General features: G+C 32.5%; 1 protein-coding gene and 1 long non-coding RNA gene across 26 annotated transcripts in view; one reads left to right on the plus strand and one right to left on the minus strand.

Moving 5' to 3' along the window:
* CEP170 (centrosomal protein 170) overlaps positions 1-21,224 on the plus strand; it is a 144,357-nt gene that overhangs the window by 114,860 nt on the left and 8,273 nt on the right. For 15 of the 25 annotated variants that reach the window (XM_082469981.1, XM_082469980.1, XM_082469971.1 and 12 more), the window contains 4 exons: positions 5,506-5,740; positions 14,870-15,047; positions 17,046-17,216; positions 20,788-20,876. In XM_082469981.1, the coding sequence (XP_082326107.1) occupies positions 5,506-5,740; positions 14,870-15,047; positions 17,046-17,216; positions 20,788-20,876 (673 nt within the window). The remainder of the gene's footprint in view (positions 1-5,505; positions 5,741-14,869; positions 15,048-17,045; positions 17,217-20,787; positions 20,877-21,224) is intronic. The other 10 variants (XM_082469982.1, XM_082469968.1, XM_082469965.1 and 7 more) reach the window with 3 other exon arrangements.
* Positions 1-21,224, minus strand: part of LOC309665210 — a 402,660-nt gene that overhangs the window by 63,164 nt on the left and 318,272 nt on the right. The window lies entirely within an intron of this gene.

Raw genomic sequence — 21,224 nt, forward strand, 5'->3', positions numbered from 1 at the left:
GATCTGATTTTATTCCTCAGTGTTTACCAGAGGGGCTTATTTGAGATGCAAACCAAATATGATTACTTCAGCAAGTCTAAGAAATAGCTGTAAGATGCCATATATGTGTGTGTGTGTGTGTATATATATATATATATATATATATATATATATATCTTTAAAGATATATTTTGTTTCTTGCTTCTTTGAATACAGAACTTGACAAACATCTTTCTATGTCCAAAAAGTACCTTGAATTGCTTAATGAAATTTCCTAGGGCAAACTGACGTATGTGATCTTGGCCTTCTCCATACTTACTAGAAGTATATTAAATAATTAGAGTCATGGAATTTAATAGTTCGAGGGGTTATTCAGTTTAGGGAACTAAGGCCAAGAGATGGAATAACCTGCCCTGGTCACATAGATATATATAGCAAGAACAGGTTGAGAATCCAAGGCTTTTAATTCCCAACCTATTGCTTTTTTGACCACAACCAGTCTAGCTCTGAGAAATAGTCTCTACTTGTGTGCAAGCTTCCAGAGGACAGCTGGACTCTATTGGATTATTATCATGAATATATATAAGGCCAATATACAGTATAAAGATTTTGGTATTGTTCACCATAATCTTTGTAATTATGATGTTTTACCAAGTTCATGTTCTCTTTTCCACCTTATTGAGCCTGAAGCCACATTGTGATCCAGGATTATATATTCAGATTCTCTCAAGATGCCCATTTACAGTTTTATATCCTATCTAGGACAATGACCAGGGTCTTTCAGTCAGGGTAACATACTAAAATAGTTACATGTGGTAGGTAGTAAAAATTAAAACAAACAAACATACTTTTTTGATTTTCCTAATTGAAGTGTCTTTGATATTATGACATTTCTACTTAATATAATTATAAATCTTGAATGGAAAAAGAAAATAAAAATTCATAGCTTTTGAAATATGATTTAAAAGAATGTGAAACCATACTTTTCAGTGTTGCTATTCACACTATAAACTTCAAAGATCTTAGATATCTGAACTTAGAGCCTGTGATGTCCAAATTGTCATATGTAAAAACAATTCTATAAAGCTTCAAATTCTGTATTTTAACCTATGTTAAAAAAAGCTTTTCAAAGAAATATATGTGATAAAAATAGAAGCATGGAAATCTCAGATTTAGCAAAATTAAGAGGAAGGTTTCTTTTATGCTTCTTTAATTCTGATGTAATTTGTTTTTAGGAGTTTAGTTTCCCCCCACACCACCAAAATTTCTTCAATGATCCTTCAGTATGAAGTTATATTAAAATATCCAGATTTATTTTCATACGATACATTTAAAACTTAGCACCCTGAATTATCAAAATAAAGCAGTTGGTTTTCATTATGTTTTAAGTACACATTCTAAAAATTTTTTAAATCATGTTAACATCCTTAGAATTTTTTTAGACCATTTGCTTTCCCACTTTTATTATAATCCTCAAAATTTATAGGTGGTAGGAGTTAAAAGTTGGGCATGCATGGCTTGAGTTATTTTTTCTCAGGTCAAAGGCCAATACAGAACACTGTCAGGGATTTTTTCCCTCAAATGGTCTTACTGCTACTTGCTTATAAATATACATGTAAAACGTGTTTGTGGCTTAATTTCCCACAAAAATATTCTAATATAAGTATGAAGATGCAATGTTTGTTTTCTGAAATGTATTTGTTACATCTGTAGATGTGGATGTGTTTTGACGTCAACAGAGTTTTGGTTAACAGTAAAAGAAATCAAAACAGTCACAGATAAATGATCCGAATAACTCTTTTTCCCTTTTTAAGTTATTTATACATCATAGATAGTATGTTTTCTTAGTGAAATGTAGTAGTTTATTACTTCCACAAGAGGGAGTGTTGCATAATTTTATAACTAAAGTCTTTTTAAATAATGTAACTAAAATAATTTTCAGGTTAGCTACAAAATTAATTAAGCCCGTCTTAGAACTTTTTCTCATTTTATTATATGTGCTGTCTAGCACTTCATCAACCCAAGAAGCTTCTTAGAGATTGGCATTTCAGATACCTTCAATACAAATTTTCAATTTAAGGATTTATCTGAAATGCCTTATTAGTACCAATGTATGAAATAAGCCTAATGATATAAAATTACATTTGATTCTCTAAATGATTTTACCTAAGCAGGATGAAATTCAAGAAAAAAGTAAAAAAATTTTTCAGCACTGGTAAAAAAAAATAAATCACAAAAACAGTCATTCTATGAGAAGTCTAGGATGTCTTTTTTTTTTAAATTAGTCTAACTTGAAATTTTTTTTAAAAAAATATAAAATATTTATTTTTTGTAAAGCACTTGGAACGAATTTTGCACTCTGGAAGTCAGTAGACCTGGCTTAAACTTTGATTTAAGCAATGCAAGACCTTTCTAGGCCTGATTTTTATCTGTAAATTCAAGAATTTGGACTATCTAATGTCTAAGGTCATTTTATTCTAAAATTCTATGAAATAAGAAGGCACTGGGGAAAGTTAAAACCATTTTTACTTGAAGTTTGCTCTGCAATAGCTAGCAGATTATAGGAATTTTTCTTCAGATAAAATGTATTGATGCTACAGTTTGGAAGCAAAGATTAAGAACGCAAAGGTATTGAGAGAAGTTCTTCGACAAGTAACAGGTCAGAGGTCCTGGCTTTAAACTCCCTTTCCCAGTCCCTTTTTCACCAGTAGTCATCATTTCACTTCTCAGTTCTACACTTTGCTGTTACACAAGCCAAGTTTTGTCCAGAGGTTAACTCGAGCTTTGCTTCGTAGCACACTATGTATGATATGCTTTCCATTGGTAAAGATAACCTTTAATTGTTCGAAGACTTATTAATCATATTTTCATTTTCTGCTATGTCCTACTTATTTTATCTCTCAATTTCAGGAGAACAAACCTAAATATGTTACCTTTCAGGTTTTAAAATATGCTTTGTTCTTTTGGTTGCTTTTCTTTTTATTTTCCTTCATTCCTCCCTCCCTCCCTCCCTTCCTTCCTTCCATTATTTTTAAATTTTTTATATAATTTTAAAGGTTACTTTTCACTTACAGTTATTATAAAATATTGGCTATATTCCCCATGTTGTATAATAATACATCCTTGAGCCCATCTTATACCCAATAGTCTGTGCCTCCCACCAGGCCCCCATATTGCCTCTCCCCCTTTAAAAGTTATTATTAGAAGCTTCAGTATTCTTACTGGATTCTAGATAGACCTATAAAAATAGGTGGAAAGTTTATGAATTTCATTTGAAAAAGAAGTTTCTCTTTTATTCTTTTCTCCAAAATGTAATGATTCTCTGACCTCAAGACTTAGACTGTTAAAATTAAATTCTAATGTGGCTCAACTTATACATTGTCTCCTGACATTTAGCCCTTGGTTCTCACTTTCTCATTCTGCTTTCATGCGCTCTGCCACTCATGAAATCTATCAGCCGTTGATGCCATTCTCTCTAAATTACCTCTACATTAACTACCTGAGTTCCATAATACCTGCTTATGTTTTCATATCTTCTGCAGTTTATTAAAACTCTTTGTTATTGGTTTCGTCTTCTCTCCAATTTTCAGTTTTAGGTATGGTTACATAGTTTCCACATCAAAAATCAGGAACTTTAACAAATAATCTTTTTTTATTTATGAATTTCCTTTTATGAATCATATTCTAGGATAGCAAAATAAAAAGCATTTATCATTTAATGAAATGCCTTTATTAAAAAGTACAGATTTGTTTGCCATATATCTAATTGCCTTGCCATATTTCTGTTTTTTAAAAAAACTTTTTGGTCTTGTTCCTTGACTTTTCCTAAAATTGTTTTCACGTCTCAGGGTCAGTTCAACTTAAGGAGTTTTCAAATGTCTAGAAATGAGTAAATTTCCACCATGGTAAAAGTAATATTTATGTTAATGAATTATAATGTTAAAATCAGAAATTATATTTATTACCCCCTTCAAAAAACTCTATGATTAATTACCTGGAGTTCCATATATGTATTTGCGTACACTTTTACAGAAAGCCGTGAAGTTTCTGCCTATCTTCATTCTGTCAAATAGGAGTTTGAATCCAGACAAATGGGTAGGCTCTGATTTATGATGTAGTCCTGATTACAGATTTCTTTTTCTCTGTTCTTAAAGCAGTTCTGGGGGCAGTGTGTATCAATTTTATTTGAGAGCCAACTCAGCCTTACAGAGCCCCAGGCAAAAACGTAGTTAGGGGAGGAAAAGACCGGAAAGGCATAAAATTCTAGTGGAGTAGTATGAAGGAATTCTAGACTTCACAAACCTACACAGCCTAGAGGCAGTTTCTGTTTTAAAAGAGAGAGAGAGAGGTAAAACTCTTCTAATATTAATAGCAGTTGGAACTTATAGCAGGAGCTAAGGTTTTATCACTTTAGCCACCAAAAACATCTCATGCTTTTTACTAGTTTTTTCTAATTTGAGAAAAGGAAATGGCCAGTATCTAGGAATTAATTCATTTATTCAAAACTATTTATTAAACATTTGTTAGCCGGACACTCTGCTACGTGCTAGGTACATGTTAGTGGCTTAAATAGGCATAATTCCTGCCCTTTTGAAGTTTACCATGAATTAGCCGTTATCTCCCTGTTTTTTACCTCTTTATGCTTCACACTTTATGTTTGATTCTTATATTAACAGTAGTAGTGATCTGTCTGCATTAATTTGTCTTCTGATTTTCAAATGTGTCAGCAAAACCATTTTTTAAATCTTTACTAACCTTAAATAAGAAAGTGATTGCCACTTTCTTTAATGTGACCATTGTCAGTATCTTCTGTGCCATAAATGTCAGTGGTTGTGAGAATAGCTTGTAGGTTTTATTGCCATTGTCTGCTTTCACCATATGCTTTCAGTGTCAAAGCAGCAGTCGTACTGAAGATGCTTTGTTGTGTTTTTACCGTGTAAAAAGATTTTTTCCAATCATAGCATAACAGGATGTTGAATGACAGAGGTAATGTTTTTTTTTCCTGCCATAAGGCATAATTTCCACAGCAGGAATTATGCATATTTGTATGTTGGGAAAAGAGGGTTTTTAACCATCTCTGTGTTGAAAGTCCATGTGGCATGAGGAAATCTTTTCCTTTATTTTTATTTCTGTTGTTGTTGTTGCTATCATTAAAAAAAATCCATATCGTCACTTAAATGAGAAATATTTGCAATTAAATAGTACCTGAGTTAATAAACATTTATGAATAGAGCTTGCTTAGTTGTTTGTCATTAGTGAATTTTTCATCTGAATGTTTATTCACCATGCTACAGAAAATGTGATCTTTCTATTCCTCTTAATTCGTCATTGTTTTTAATTCACCAAAGTATAATGTTTCTATCTTTAAGGAGTAGTAGACTTATGGTTTTTGTGAGGTATGTGTACATCAGTTATTGAAAATTGTGCTGTGTGTGCTCTCATGGTGTTTTTGAAATCATGATTTTTATTTTATCTCTTTTAAAAGATAACATAATAATTCTTTTTTTAATAATTAAACTAATTTAGTAAATTCAAGATGGAGGCGCTTTCCTACTGATTATGCTTCCACCTCAGAAGATGAATTTGGATCAAACCGTAATTCCCCTAAACATACCCGTCTACGTACTTCTCCAGCCCTGAAAACGACTCGATTGCAGAGCTCTGGGTCAGCAATGCCTACTAGTTCTTCATTCAAACACCGGATAAAAGAACAGGAAGACTACATCCGCGATTGGACTGCTCATCGAGAAGAAATAGCCAGGTTGGTTTTAATGGGTTATCTCTAAGAGTTGAAATTGTTCCAACTTGAATACAAGTTTAGCTTTTACTTGGTTTGTACTAATAGTCCAAGGAATGAAATCCACAGATAACTATGAACTTAGTTTTGTTGGTAGTATTACTGTCTATCCTTTTTTTTTTAATATGGTATTTTTAATGTGAGTGCTACTTACATATTGTAGAATTAATTTATTTTGGTAAACCACCCTTTCTTATTTCTAGTAGAGATACTGATGAATTAATATAATTTTTGAAAGGTAGTCAGTATCAGCTCTACGTAATTGAGAATTGTGCAGCTAAATTTTTGATTACTTTCCTTTTACCTTCCAAAGAGGTAATAGTGTACTTGTTAGAGATGTTGCTAATGTTCTCTGGGGAGAATTAGTGTTAGTCAGATTATTACTCACACTTTGGTGAGTTCATTAGATACAGTCAGTACAATCCTTTAATAATTAAATGAAAATAATATTTTGAATGTTAAATAAATGTATTTATAATAACCTTAAGATTACATAATAAAAAGTAAAATTCATGCTGCAGATGTGATTTTTAATTGATAACATTGTAGTTGAACATTCAAGAGAGGCTCTACTCAAATAAATGCTATAGTAGTTAAGGGTTTTTTAAGTTTGTAAGGTATTAAATTTTACGGCAGTATGCCACATGTTACCTAAACATTTTCACTGTGTACATGCTAAAATTATTTCTGCCTTTAGTTTAAGACCCTAATCTTCAAGTTTTATACTTGACAATATTTATTAAAGAATTTATTTATAATAATTTGTAAATGCTTTTTAAAAAAACTTTTATGATGATTTTATGATGTTCATCTTTTGTTTTCTTTACTCTGTGGACTTCTGTGAATTGTTTTTTTCTGGCTCATTAGTTTAATGTTTTTTTGGTTTTTTGGTTTTTTTGTCTTTAATGACTGTTCACTTGTGATTGCTTTTAGTTCTTAAAGAACATGCCCTTCTAATCTCATTGCGCTGCTTAAACATTGTTTTTTGGCCATATAAATGACAATAATTATTGAAGCATTGTAAACCGGTTCTGATTAGAGTACAGGCATATATGTGCTTTGGGATCCATGAATTATTATGGGCCCACAAAACTCCTGTTAGTGAGAGAATCTTGACACTACATTTTTTCTTGTGGGCACAGCTGGCAACAGCAGGCCTTGCTCTTGTCTCATCATTTTTCTCCTTCCCATGCAGAAGTCTCACCACGTGAGCTCAAGGGGTACCTGGGGGAACTAGAGTGTTCTGATTTTTCTTAGGAGGCTTTGCGTCTCAAGCTGTCTACCCCAAACTAGGACACCTAAACACCTTCTTCTGGGCCAAACCCACGTCCCTGCCCCTAAACAGAAAAGAATTATGATACAAAGGGGAAAGTGAATAAGAACTGTCTGTTATATTTTCACTTAGTTTTATTTTGTTAGTATGTGCATTTTATTACCCTTGTCTATGTATCTTTTATTATCTATAGTAGTACTCTAAAGCTAGGCTATTTAACCTCTAATGATTTCATGCCTTTTTCCTCCAGTTTCTTAGTAGCATTATGCTAATAAAACTTGCTATTGGGATTTAATTTTTCAAGGTATATTTTTCAGCCATACATCTCAAAGCAAGAGAAAGTTCTTTTTGTTTATTAAGAAATTTTAAAAGGCGGGCGGAAGATAGGAAGTATGCAAGGAAAGAAAGTTAATGTTGATATTTAATGTTCCTATAAGACGCTGATAAGTTTGCTTATTATGAGGAAATTTATTTTCAAATAACTATGAATCACATACTAAATAGAATGGAGAAATACATAGCTTTATTTCTTTAAATTGGCTACCACTTTCACTTAAGAAAACTCACATGCTGGAGCAATACTTTTTAAAGAGTAATAGGTAAAGATACTTTTATTTGAAAAGCACAATAATGATTTTAATTTATTACAAAATGTTTTATGCTTTGTCATACTCTATTTGCTTAGATTTTAGAGCTGTATTACTAAACGAGCACTTTGTAAGTCTGTACATAGTAATTATTTACCTTCGTTTAAACTTAAAGCACAAAAATTCCATCTGGAATATAAAGAATATAAGCAAAATATAATATATTTAGTCTTTCAATTTAAAGAGGAAACTTTTTTCCAGGTACCCCCGATACATGTGCTTTCGATAGCGCTTGTCCCAGTTTCTCCATTATAACACAGATACAGATTTGCTTCACTTAGGAATTTCTTAGATTATACCTTTATGAATTTTAGGGTAAACAAAGCTATAATACCACCTTTACAAATTATCAAATATAATACATTTAACCTAAAAATTATACTGGAAGATTACATAATTCTCATTTGAATCACAATGCACTTAAAGATATTTCAGTGTTTTAGATTCATTATTACACATTCCACTGTAACATTAAATTTTTTAGGAGAGAGTTCTAGTTAACAATATTTTATTTTAAGGTTTAACAACCAGTTCATTATAGATATGTTATAGGAGAGGATTAAATCATAAAGGCAATATAATATTTTATCCTAATGTTGATTGAAGGTATTATTTGCAAAGGTGAGATCCTCTTGCATCTTTACACCTCTGCAGTTTTGTTTTGGATCAAGTTTTTATATGCATAAGTTCTTTATATATATTGTATATATGCGTGTAATCCCCGTCCACTCAACAAAGAATTCCTAAGCAACTCCTATGAGCAGAATGTAGTGTTTAGCGTGAGTGAACTGTAAAGATGACTTAGACATGGATGTCCTCAGTTCAGAGTCAGAGGAAAGAAGCAAAGGTGTTGTGTGCAGTTGATACAGGCAGAGTGACAGAAGAGGTTTTAAAAAATATGAAGTTTGTCCAAGTATAAGATGTAAAGGTATATAGTTAATGGATGACCAAATTGAAGATAATACGGAGCCAGCTAAATAATAGGAGACTTTGAATGCCAGCTACGAAGTGTGCACATTATTTTATGTATGTTGAAACTTTAAGATTTTTGAAAAGGAAGGTAACTTAAGATCTATATTAAAAGAAGGTTAACTCTGAAGGGCATTTTGTAGAATTGTTTGAGAGAGAAGAGAGCCTAGAGATAAACTAGTAATCTATTCTAGAAGTTAATGTGCAAGATATTGAAGACCTGAGACAAGATAGTGGTAGTGAGGGTACAAGTGGAGATATGGACGTGTAACAGTTGACAGCGTTTGATGATTGCCAGCATGACTCCATGGTTGTTCAAATGGATATTGGTAAGAATAAGGAAGACAAACGACAAGAAGGAAGACAAGCTTCGTTTTGGACATACTGACTTTAAGGTACTTAAGGAACAGCCATGTGAAAGCATATGGCTCTGCAACATAGGAAGCTGATGAGAGCTAGAATCATCGTTTTGGAAGTCAAAGAGAAAATACTTGAAGCTGTGGTCATAGACGATATTGCCAGGAAATGGTGAGTGAACCTAGAATACTGTTGAACTCGGAGGTATAACCTAAATTATAAGGATGCAGTATAGCTGAATGATCAAAATCGTGGACTCTGGGATCAGGCCTTCTAGATTGAAACCCAGCTCTACCCACAAGGTCTGTATGACCCTTGACAAGTTAAGTAACTGTGCTCTAGTGATCTCATGCATAAAATGGATGTAACAGTAGTGCCAACTTGAGAGAGTTGACAGACTGATTCATGTACATAACCTAGTGCTTGACATATATAGTAAGCTATCAATAAATGTTATATTTAAGTGGAGTGCAGAGAAAACTGTGGTGTGTGTGTATACTCAAATATGATTATACTTAGAACTTAATTGTGAGCTTTCCGTTTTCTGTATGACTCCAGATGTAATTGGAGTTTCAGAATCAATGCTATATTCTTATAATTCATAAAATATTCTATTAGGCTTACCCTATACAAATAGGACACCTAAGAATCTCCACCAAGGTTTTGTTCACATTTTCAATCCAAACATTATTTTAAAATGTTCTTTTTTACCTGAGAATAATAACGCTGATATGTAAGTGGTCCGTTTTATTTTTTAAATATTGAAATGATTGTTAAATAAATGTATCACAGAACACCCACCTGAGTCCTACTCCCTGATTTGATAACCTCCAAAGTAAAGTCATCTGACACTTCATGTCAAGAGGGAAAAGGCTTTTATTATTGCTAAGTCTTTTACATATAATACTTTTATTAGTGAAATTCAAATAAGAATACCTATTAAATAAATTTTTTAAAATTTTAAAATAGAACTATGGTTTATATTTTTCAAGCCTAAATAATATTTGCAATTAAAATTACAAATGTATGGTAATCTTAACGGTGAAAAACCAAATACTTGTAATTTTAATACATTACTAAAAGCTTTTTTGTTTTATTTTTTTGGTAAGAGTCAGTTTAATTTAGTGGCCAGAATTAAGTAGTATGGGGTTCCTTATAATCTATAAAGTAATGTAATGAAACATCTATGCATAGCAATCTATTTTAGTTTAAAAAGTCTTTTAATGGCAATACAGTTAAAGGATATACTATATTTGGGAATATGTGTGGAAGTGAGCTTTAATAATAATAAAGTATTTTTTATTTTGGAGAAAAGACCATAGAGGTAAAAATTACATTATCAAGGAATAAAGTACATCTGTTCAGTCAGTTTTAAGCTTTATTGGTTCAAAATAGCTAAAGTCTAGGTCCAGCCTGTGTCTGTTTGTTCTGTTGGGCTAGGCCAGATCCAAATAGCAAGGGTAGGAACAAAACATCTGCCCAGAATAACTGTCAAATGACAGTTATTCTTCAGTTTCTGTATAGTTTTTCAGCGTTTCCTAGATATTATGCCTTCATCATATTCTCTGACCTGAGGGTACCTTATACTACCTCTTTGCATGTACTTTGGCTATCTCAAATCTTGCTCATTGAATAAGGGCAGTATTTTCCTGTCCGGTGACTTCACACCATCTTCTTTTAACTTGAAGACTTTGTGTCTGGGGGAAATGGCATGGGGTGGTGGCGGTGGTTGTTTCTTTAATTTTTCTCATTTATTTAAGAACTGTTTATTGACGGCCAAGAGTGTGCTAAGACCTTCAAAGTTATCTTCTTATCATTACCTCTTCATGACTTGCTCAGTTTAGTTGAAGCATATTCGTAAGTTTAAAGACTACACTTGAGTAATATAACTTACCTGTGGTGCTAAGCTCACGTTTAAACTTAGTTTCATTGAAGAAAATGAGAGGTAACTTTTTAAAAAATATATATAATTAAATTCCTACCTCTTTTGATGGCCAGAAATAGATTCTACATACTTTATTCCTCTATTTGGGCCAGCCATTAAATTGCTTTGGCTACCCGAAAGAGCTTCCAATTTCAATTCATTACTCTCCCAACCTAAGCCAGTCTTTTGTGGCTCAGATTACCTATTTCTCCCAATTCTCTGTGCTTTCATTGAATGCCCACAATAGATGTGGATTGCCATAATTCTTTCATTAAGGTTTTTTGTAATATTGCATCAAAATTCCATCAACATATAATAAATATAACTGAGAGTTTCCACCTAAAGAAGAATAAGATCTTCCTTATCAGTAGGAAACTTTTTTTGTGAACCTTCCCTATAGTCTTTAGCTAGGTCAAGTATATGAGTTAATCTTTATGGCTCTTGAGAGCTAGGCTTCTTTGATTCTTTATTATAAAGAATTCAACATAAGATTTTCTGGAATGTCTCTCCTAAAACTAATTTTATATTTTTATCACTTCTGTCATTTAAAAAGTAGACTAAATTATTTCTTAAAAGCAAAGTAAAGTTACAGTTATAATCTCTTATCCAGTGTTAAAATAACAAGAGGTTTGATTTGTTATCATTTGCTTCAATGTTAGGATTCTAAAGCTAGTATACTTCTTTAATAGCTCATCACTTCCTTTTTTCCAGTAATATCAAAGGCAATCTCATTCTCATGGTTTATATGTATATCCTTTGAAACTCTACTTACCTATAAAAACTTTTGAAACTTAATATGCTATAAGAAAGATAAAACAGATATTTTCCTTTTCAGTTAATTTAAAACCTAAAAGAGTGTTAATGTTGGCAATTTAAATCAATAAAGTCTGATAGTTTGTTTCTATCATGGTTATTAGGTCACACTTGCAAATATTGCATGTTTAATAGGACATGCATTTCACAAGGACTCTTATTTTCAATATTTTAAACTTCCAGTATACCCAAAGCGTATTATTAATACATTTTCTCCTGTTTTTAACCCTTCAGTGAAAACTAACCTTTAATTGATTTAAATAAGAAAGGGGACATTACTGAGAGAGTTCACCTGAGAAAATCATAAACTTCATAAAATATGTCCTCGTTACCCCACCTTTTTACAAATAATGCATATTCATTTCTACAAAATTTTTGAAATTGGATTATTTGTTCTGACACTAAGGTAGACAAAATTAGCACAGATGTTATAGAACTTAACCCTGAAACTATATTTCCTTCCTTAAGGACTGTTATCCTATCCATATTTTATAATAAAATAAAATTAAATGTGAAAATTATCCATTTTTCTAATTAGAAGGCTTGAGTTTTTATTGGTATTGCAAAGGAAGCAGATGGAAGCAAAACTCCAAATAAAAGGTCTGTTCATTTTAGAATTTCCTCCTTCAGCAGATTTATAGAGGTGGAGATTGAGAATAAGAACAGGGGTTATAAACTTGGAGATCAAAGAAAGAACACAGAATACAAGAGATATAAAGCACTACATTATTGTAGAATATTCTAATAAATGTAACTAGAAGTATTACAGAATTAATTCGTAAACCTAGATTGAACAACCATATGAATAGATCCATACTCTCTGTTGAGTCATAAAACTGTTATTTCTGAAGATATTCATAACTTTGGGTTTTTTTTTTCTTGATAATTTTATATGTCTTTTAGAATTCCTAATACTGGTTTTAGTAGGTGGTAAGATTTTTAAGCAATGCAGATTTAAGTTAATGGTCTATATTATTGAGTCAGCTTTAAGATAGGAATTGCCATGCAAAGAAACAGCTGGTATATATGCAACATACTTGTAAATTAAAAGAAAGCTTTTTGGGTGCCTACTAACTGAACAGTATACGTGGTATATACATTAAGAGTTCATTGTAGTACAGCTTTTACTGTATAACATGTTGACATTGCTGTTGTTTGTGTTTTTTCTAATTAATTAATTACTGCTTTCTACAAATATCAGAAGCTTCATCGTACAAATGTCTGCATAAAAAACATTAAAAATAAAATAGATGGTTAGATAAGTAAAAGTTGTCTATTTCGTATTCTCATTAAACTGGGTTATTCTGTTTCTCATCCTAGTTCATTTATTTTAGGAAATTACAAGAGTGGAATATTTTATCTAAGGAAACAGTTTACACCCATTCTCAAAAGAATTACATCAACAGTTAACAAGTTTTTAAAAATTATATGTGGAATGGTAATATGAGATATAGCGTGATGTATAGAAAGATCTGGTTACACCACTTACTGTTTGTGACCTTAACCGAAAAATAGTTGCATAACCTCTCCTGAGGCTGATTTTCCTCATCTACAAAACAAGATGATTAATACCTCTCTTACAAGGTGGTTGTAAGAATTAGAGTTGGTGAATATAAAGCTTCTTTATAATGGTTTTGATTATAATATAATGGTAAGTATTGGTTTTGATTATTTGAAAATATAATTCTAAGCTTCTGAAGCCGAGGACCCTGTCTGCTTATTCACCATTGCAGCCCTTAGGGCCTACCACAGTGGCCAGATCAGTAAATATTTATTAGTAAATAAAAAGGAATTGACCACAGATTGCTTCTGTTGGGCCATAAGCTTCAACATAGCTTTTCTTTTTAAATCTGTAGTTAAGTTTTTATGCAATTACTGCATTCCTTGAAAGTCTTTCAAGCTCACATTTTGCATAAGTTAAAAAACTGTTACATTGTGCTTTGGATTTTAGAGTTGGGAATCTTAAAACAGGTACTTTACAAATATTCTGTCATTCCAAAACCTTCCCTGTGGAAGTAGCCAAATAGAGATCATGTGCAGTGGATGCATAACTTAGAAAATGTTCAGTTATCACCAATAACAATTATTTAATTCTTCAATCCATGTAGCTAAAAATACAAATAAATGGCTTTATGGAAATAAGCTCTAAACCTGGAATCTGGCCCTGTCTTAGCTACTTTTAAGTTTTGTGGTCGTGAGCAAGCCAGTAATTTTCTCCGAAAATGTGTCTTTATTCATAATCAGATAAGTTCTACCTCACAAGCTCTACCTCTACCTTGTGACCCTCAAATGACATATTGTGTACTGTGAAGTATGGTATATGGTGTAAAATGCCATGCTGTGTCACAGTTCCTCACCTTGGTACTGTACACCCCTTGGGCCGTCTGGGGAAGCTTAGGGAGCTCTTCTCAGAAGAATGTTTCTGAATGCATAAACGTAAAATACTTAGAATGACAAAGAAATCCAATTATACTGAAATACAGTTATCAAAATATTTTTAAAGGTATATAGCAATATATGGTTCTCTGTTAACATACTAAATGGAATGTTATTGCTGTGGGTTTAATGAACTGCAGTAATTTTGAAATAGTGATGACTAAGTGTTTTGTACTTGTAGCAACTGTAATGTGATTTTGCTGACAAAAATCAGCAGTATTGCTAATACCACTGTTGTTTATTGCTTGTATTTATAATTGAAAGAAATGCTAAGTTTCAGTTAGGAGAGTAGTAAAAATAAAGTTGTAATTGCTTTTCTCATTCAAGTTCATGGACTCCTTGAATTCTGTTCACCACCCCCAAGTTTAAGAACTCCTGTATAGTCATTAACATTAACAGTGTATTTTTAAAAGACATATCACTACTTCAGGTGTTTAACATGTATTTTTCAAAGTGACAACTTGTAGATGATGTGCAATTTAGTTTTATTAATTTTTGGAATTAAAGTTTAAGACTTTGAGTATCAAATAGTTAATAGCATGTCCAAAAAATCTTAAGTTTTGAGTACAAATCTTTAACTAAATATACAATTTATGTAACTGAGTCTATCAAAATGATTGTTTCTAGACCTGTTATTTGAAAGTATTAAACTTCTTTTCTAAAATTATTGCCAGGATCAGCCAAGATCTTGCTCTCATTGCTCGGGAAATCAACGATGTAGCAGGAGAGATAGATTCAGTGACTTCATCAGGCACTGCCCCTAGTACCACAGTAAGCACTGCTGCCACCACCCCTGGCTCTGCCATAGACACTAGAGAAGAGGTAGGAGATCTTCATGGAGAAATGCATAAGGTTCTTTCTTTTCTTTATTTCTTTTGCTTTTAGCTTTTTGCTTAGTTTATTTTAGTTACGTCCACCCTTCCTGTTTGCATGAAGCTCTGCATTTTCCAACTTTGCTTTAACAAGTTTCTTTTATGTTTTTATAACAAAACTAGTAAAGGCTAACATTTTGTCTACTATTAGCATGAAGCTATAAAATTATTTAAAATAAGCACTTTGTAAAATATGAAAATAAACGGTATCTGAAAAGCAAACCCAAATTTGGTAAATGTATAAATAATAAATAGTTGTATAAAGTTTTTGTAAATTTTACATAGCTTCTTAACTAGGAGTTATCTCTAGTAGCAAAGAAAGAGAAAAATTCTACAGGTTTCACGACTTTAAATAATTCTGTTGATGAATATACACATGCATATGTATACACAAAGATTCTTCAAAAATTGAAATATACCTACACACACACTCAAATATGTGTATTCAGTTTTGAAACATTCTTGTGAACTCTGCAATGTAATTTAGCATATATAGACTATTGCCCTTCCAAAACCAGGGCCTCCTGCCCTCCCACTCCAGGGGGCACCATGTACATACATGGCTCCAGAAGGTGCCTTTAACATATAATATAAAAATAATGTAGTCTGGCCATGTTGGCTCTCTTGATTTGGTGCAGAGATACAAACAAAAGATTGGCATTTTGAAAAATGAATTATAGTTTTATTAGGACAAAGCCACACTAATTTGTTTAATTATCATCTGGCAGTTTTATGCTACAACGTCAGAATTGAGTAGTTGGACAGAGGCTGTATGGCTGCAAAGCCTAAAATATTTATTATCTGGCCCTTTACAGAAAAAATTTGCCAGCCCGTAATAGTGATGATTCATTCCACTCCCTTAATTTTATAAAATAATGTTCTCAATAGTAGCCAAAAATGGCTAGCCTTTTTGACAAACTTAATTCTGGTAAACTGTACTACTAAAATTTTCTTCAGTTGCTTTTTGTCACATTTATAATCTTATTCTTTAATGGTCATTTTTTGGTTGTTTTTTTTCCCCTTTATGTGTTGTCTAATTTGGTAAATGATGTTTCATCAACCTGTGTAGAGTTTTGTTACCACAGTGATCAATTGTAAATGTATATAAAAATCATTCTTATTGGTGAAGAACAAAAGAATCCTCTTGGTGGCAAGACATACACAATTCTTCTGGTACATTTTAAATGATGAAGATATTATTTTCACAGCTGTCTAACTAAATTTTACCTAACATGATTGTACATTCACTCAGACCCAGTAAAATTTTTCAAACATTTCATTGAGTAGACCTCCATTTTTTCCTTTTGGCTTTATTTCTTATTATTGTACTAGAGTTTATTCCTTCTTCAGTAAACCTGAGCTACTTTGTACTGTACGTGTATAATTTGCACTGTAGATGGCAGTATATCATTTGTACTGGAATATGTCATTTCTGTAACATAGCTAAAAGTTTATCTAAGACCAAAAAATACTTTGTGAATTAAAAAAACTTTTTTTCTTTTGTAAACTTAATTATAATTTGCAATTTATTTATCTGTGAAGAAATTTGGCACCTGGATTTGGGGAGAAAAAAAGGAAAAAACAAGATAGGAAACTAAAAGAAAAAGAAACATTATTTTACATGGGCAAGGCAATGTGAGTAAAATGAACTCCTTGTCCATCTACATGGCTCAGTTTTTTCTATTTACCATCTGTGTTTTCCATTTAGGGGAAACCTTATCCATGGAAGAATCAAATTTAACATAGTTACATATTTTGGATTTTGAAAATAAAATCAATGTAGATGAACATTTATTTTATAAAACAAACACCTTTGAAGTGCTTATAAAAAGAAAGTAATTGGTTTATTGAAGATATCATGTTTCTGTTACTACCTGAGAATGGAATAACTTCTGTCTAATTATAAAAACTATAATGGCAATATCTATATTTTTCCAAATTACTCTGTGCTCATAAGGATTTGCTTTTGTCCTATTAGTTAGTTGATCGTGTTTTTGATGAAAGCCTCAACTTCCGGAAGATCCCTCCATTAGTTCATTCTAAAACACCAGAAGGAAACAACTGTCGGTCTAGTGATCCAAGACCTCAACCAGCAGAGCCTCCTGATCACTTAACAATTACAAGGCGGAGAACCTGGAGCAGGGATGAAGTGAGTAAACCATAAACATTAACAAATGGCAGAGGAGGCATGCCCCATTGGTGGGAAAAAGATGAGAACTATTCAATATATAGGGCTGGGAAAAAAGTGCTTGTCCTTATGGGTAGAATGGAATTTCATCCTGACATCACATCAAGTACAAATAATTAACTCCAAATGAATTTAGTTCCTAAAGGGCAAAAGCAGAACTTTAAAATTTTTTAGTAAAATATAGGTAAATATCTTTCAACATTGCAGTAGGGAATGATTTCTTAAAAGACACAAAAAGTTTTGACTTTAATAAAAGATTGATAAATTTGAGTATGTTAGAGGACTATGTGAAATATACAGGCAACAAGGGATTAGTATACAGAATATATCAGAACTCCTACAATCAATTTAAAAAGGCAAAAACAGCCCAATAGAAAAATCTGCAAATAACATGCACAGCATTTCACTGAAAATACCCAAGGCCTATGAAGAGATGTTCAACTTCATGAGTGTTCAGAGAAATACTTTTCCAAGACTGCAGTGAGATTATTTTATACTCATTCAATTGGCAACAAATAAAAGTCTTAAAATATTAAATGTTGGGGAAGATGTGGATACCTAAGATTTCTTATTGTTGCTAGTGAGGTTAAATTGGTCCAGTCACTTTGGCAAACAGTTTGACATTATTTCCTAAAGTTGAGCATAAACACAGCCCATTATCTAGTAGTTTTGCTGCTAGTGCATACCCTTTCCCATTGAGAGCAAAAGTCATGCAAAAGGATATTTATAATAGCAGTGTGGACAGTAACAAAACTTGGAAACAGTCTAAGTGTTTATATCTGAAGAAAATTGAATGTATTAACCTGTATGTGCAGAAATTGAACAATTTATGGAGTAATCAAAACAAATGAACTACAGCAACATGCCACAATGTGGATGAATTTTAGCAATAGAACATTAAATGAAAAAAGTAATTCTCAAAAGATTGTCTATAGTGTGTTTTGTCACAAATTAATAAAATAAAAATATATACTTAGGACAGAAATAGATCTAACAAATTATATAAAAAGGAAAGCAAGGGAATGATAAATGGGATTTAGGACATTGTTTACCTTGGGCAGAGGGAGACAGGGAGCTGCGATGGAAAAAACCTAGAGGTAGATTATAGCAGTTAGCTGTTTCTTTATAACAAACCACAAAAATCTCAGTGGCATAAAGCAATAGGCATTTATTTATCACACACTTGTGGGTTAACTGTTGGTACTGCTCAGCTGGACAATTAAAAGTTGTAGGTTGAGTTCAGGTTTGCTCCATGTGTCTCTCGTTGCTAAGACCACATCTGTGAATCACTGGATATACGAAACTGGAGGTAAAAGTTAGTATATAAGAATATATATGTTTGCAGTAGTACAGAGTAGAAAAAAATCTACCTGATGGAGAAGCACTGTAGCTAGTTCCATAGCTGCAATTATAATATGCTAGATGTTTTTAGAACACACTTTCTTTGTCCTGATAGTTGATAAGTTGCTCTTGGTTTCAGGGAAAGGGCCCATTCTCTAATCTTATTCATACTTACTTGTCCTGAGGTCTAGGAAGATAAATTCCTCTAAATGTAATAAAACTATAGAAGTTTATATTTTTAAAGAGAATGGAAACATTTAGATTGATATCTCATAGTTGATAATCAGAAAAAATTTTAATACATTGTGATACTGAACTCTATGACGTAGAAAAGAGAGATATCCTTTCTATATTATAATCTACCTTAGACTATCCTGCCCTTTCTCACTCCTTCCTAATTAATATGTCTTCTACTCTTATTTGGCCTTTTTTCTCAGGGCTCACAAAATACCATTATGCTTATTTAGCCTTTCATTGTCTTTATGTTGCCTTTCACACCCTAAGTTACCTTTTATCCCTCACTAAATTCAAATACTTATCATACTGAAGTTCTGGTTTTCCATGATACTTTCCTTATTAATGCCACCGCTCACTGAACCTCCCTTTCATTAGAATTCGTAAAGCAGTGAATCACAATTAGTACTTATTTACATTGTTTTTATAAAAATATTTAATAATATTTCCTGTATGTTGTTGTTATCTCCCCTACCAGTGTTTAAAGCATCTTAACATCCAAGGCCATATCTTATTTTCTGGATTTTTTTTTTACAGAGTCTAGATATAGTTCTGACAGTGTAAGGAACTGATTTTAGAACCCATATCTAGTCCCAAGTTCAGTCCTTTTTCTAGCATTCCACACTAGCTGTGCCTTTCATGGTTTAGCTCTTGGCAAACTACAGGATGCAGGCCAAATTCAGCCTACCACCTGGTTTTGTAAATAAAGTCTTATTATGACACAGCTGCTTTTGCTATAATGTAGCTGCTTTTGCTATAATGAGGTGCATAGTTGGGACAGAGACCGTATGGCCCCAGTCTTCACTCTCTGGCCCTTTACAGAAGTTTGCTAACCCTTGGTTTTGCCCATAAAGTTCAACTGAGGTGGTAACAACCCCCATCATTAAAACTTATTATTTTGAGTAAATTTTTTAAAATTATCTTTCCCACTGTGGAGAACAAGGATTATAATCTTCTTGATCTCTGTGTGCATATTATTTGGTGAATATTTGCCTACTATTTAATACTAGGAGTCATGCCTTGAGTTTGGCTCAAGTACTCAGTGTAGTTGAAGGTGATATATAACTGTTATCATTTTGAATTTAACTCCACCAAAGGGATATCCTAAAACTAGAGCATTATGGGAGGGTTATTAACCAAGGGACTAAATTAATGAAATAAACATCGATTAACAGAATCTTATATGGGAATTAAGTCTCCAAATTCAATCACTGATTGAATGATTTTTTGACTGCACATTATTTGTCCAGCACTGTTTTGATGCCCTCACAACTGAGTGCAGAAGGCAGCCAAGTAAGCAGGTAATTACAATTCACTGGGATAAGTGTAAGAAGGGAAATACAGGATGTGATACTGTGGGAACCCGTAGGAAAGGCACTTGAGAAAATTCAGAGAAGGGTTCTTAGAGATATTGCCATGGAATTTACGTCCTGAAGGATGGGAGAGGTGTTGGACACTCAAAAACTGGGTCCAGTTGAGAGGGCTAGGGGATGATGAGAGATGACAATGGACATACTTCATGGAGGGAATTGAGGAATAGAAAATCAATACAACACAGTCCCTATACACAAGACTCTGGCTAGCGAAGGGGTCAGACACTGAAAGATAATAAATTACTTATATTTTCCCATTTATGATCATTTGAATTGGAAGCATGAGGGACAGGATCATGGTAGTAATTGAAGATTAGATAATATGGATTGTTTTTTGAAAGTTATATGATGAAAATAATATGGAAACTTGACAAGTTATTTAACAAAAAAGAACTCCTTTGTTAATATTTACTTTTCTTTCTCAATTTAGTTACACATTACTCTAATTAGATTCATTGATCTTTATTAAAATTAGCATAAATATTAAATGCCCCTAAATGTAGTGAGTTGTGACTAGTATTCTTGGTGGTTATCCAATAGAGCAGTACTATTTTAATGTCTGTTCTTTTCTTTTCATGTTTCAGGTCATGGGAGATAATCTGCTGCTGTCATCTGTCTTTCAGTTTTCTAGGAAGATAAGACAGTCCATAGATAAGACAGCTGGAAAGATCAGGTATTGTTGTATTACTCAAACATCCTTGCTTCTGTTACCATTTGTTCCACTTTCTGCAAGCCTGCTACCACAGCTTCTGGGAACTCGTGAAGTCAATGGTACTGAACCTTACTGCTGCCACTAGCATGTTCTTTCCTTTTTAGATATTATAGCTATATGCTAGACAGCACAAACGGAACAAAAAGAGAACAGATGTCCCAAATAATCAGCCCCTTGGTAACTGAGAGCTAACAGCTGTAATCACTTAGATTAATTTTATTAATAATCAGAAAAATTTGCTCTTCCACAAAATAATAGTAAGTATTTGAAATTAACAGAATTTTAGGGCATCTTTTATGAGACCTCAAA

This window comes from Balaenoptera physalus, assembly GCF_965194825.1.
Source record: "Balaenoptera physalus genome assembly, chromosome: 1".
Taxonomy (NCBI): Eukaryota; Metazoa; Chordata; class Mammalia; order Artiodactyla; family Balaenopteridae; genus Balaenoptera; species Balaenoptera physalus.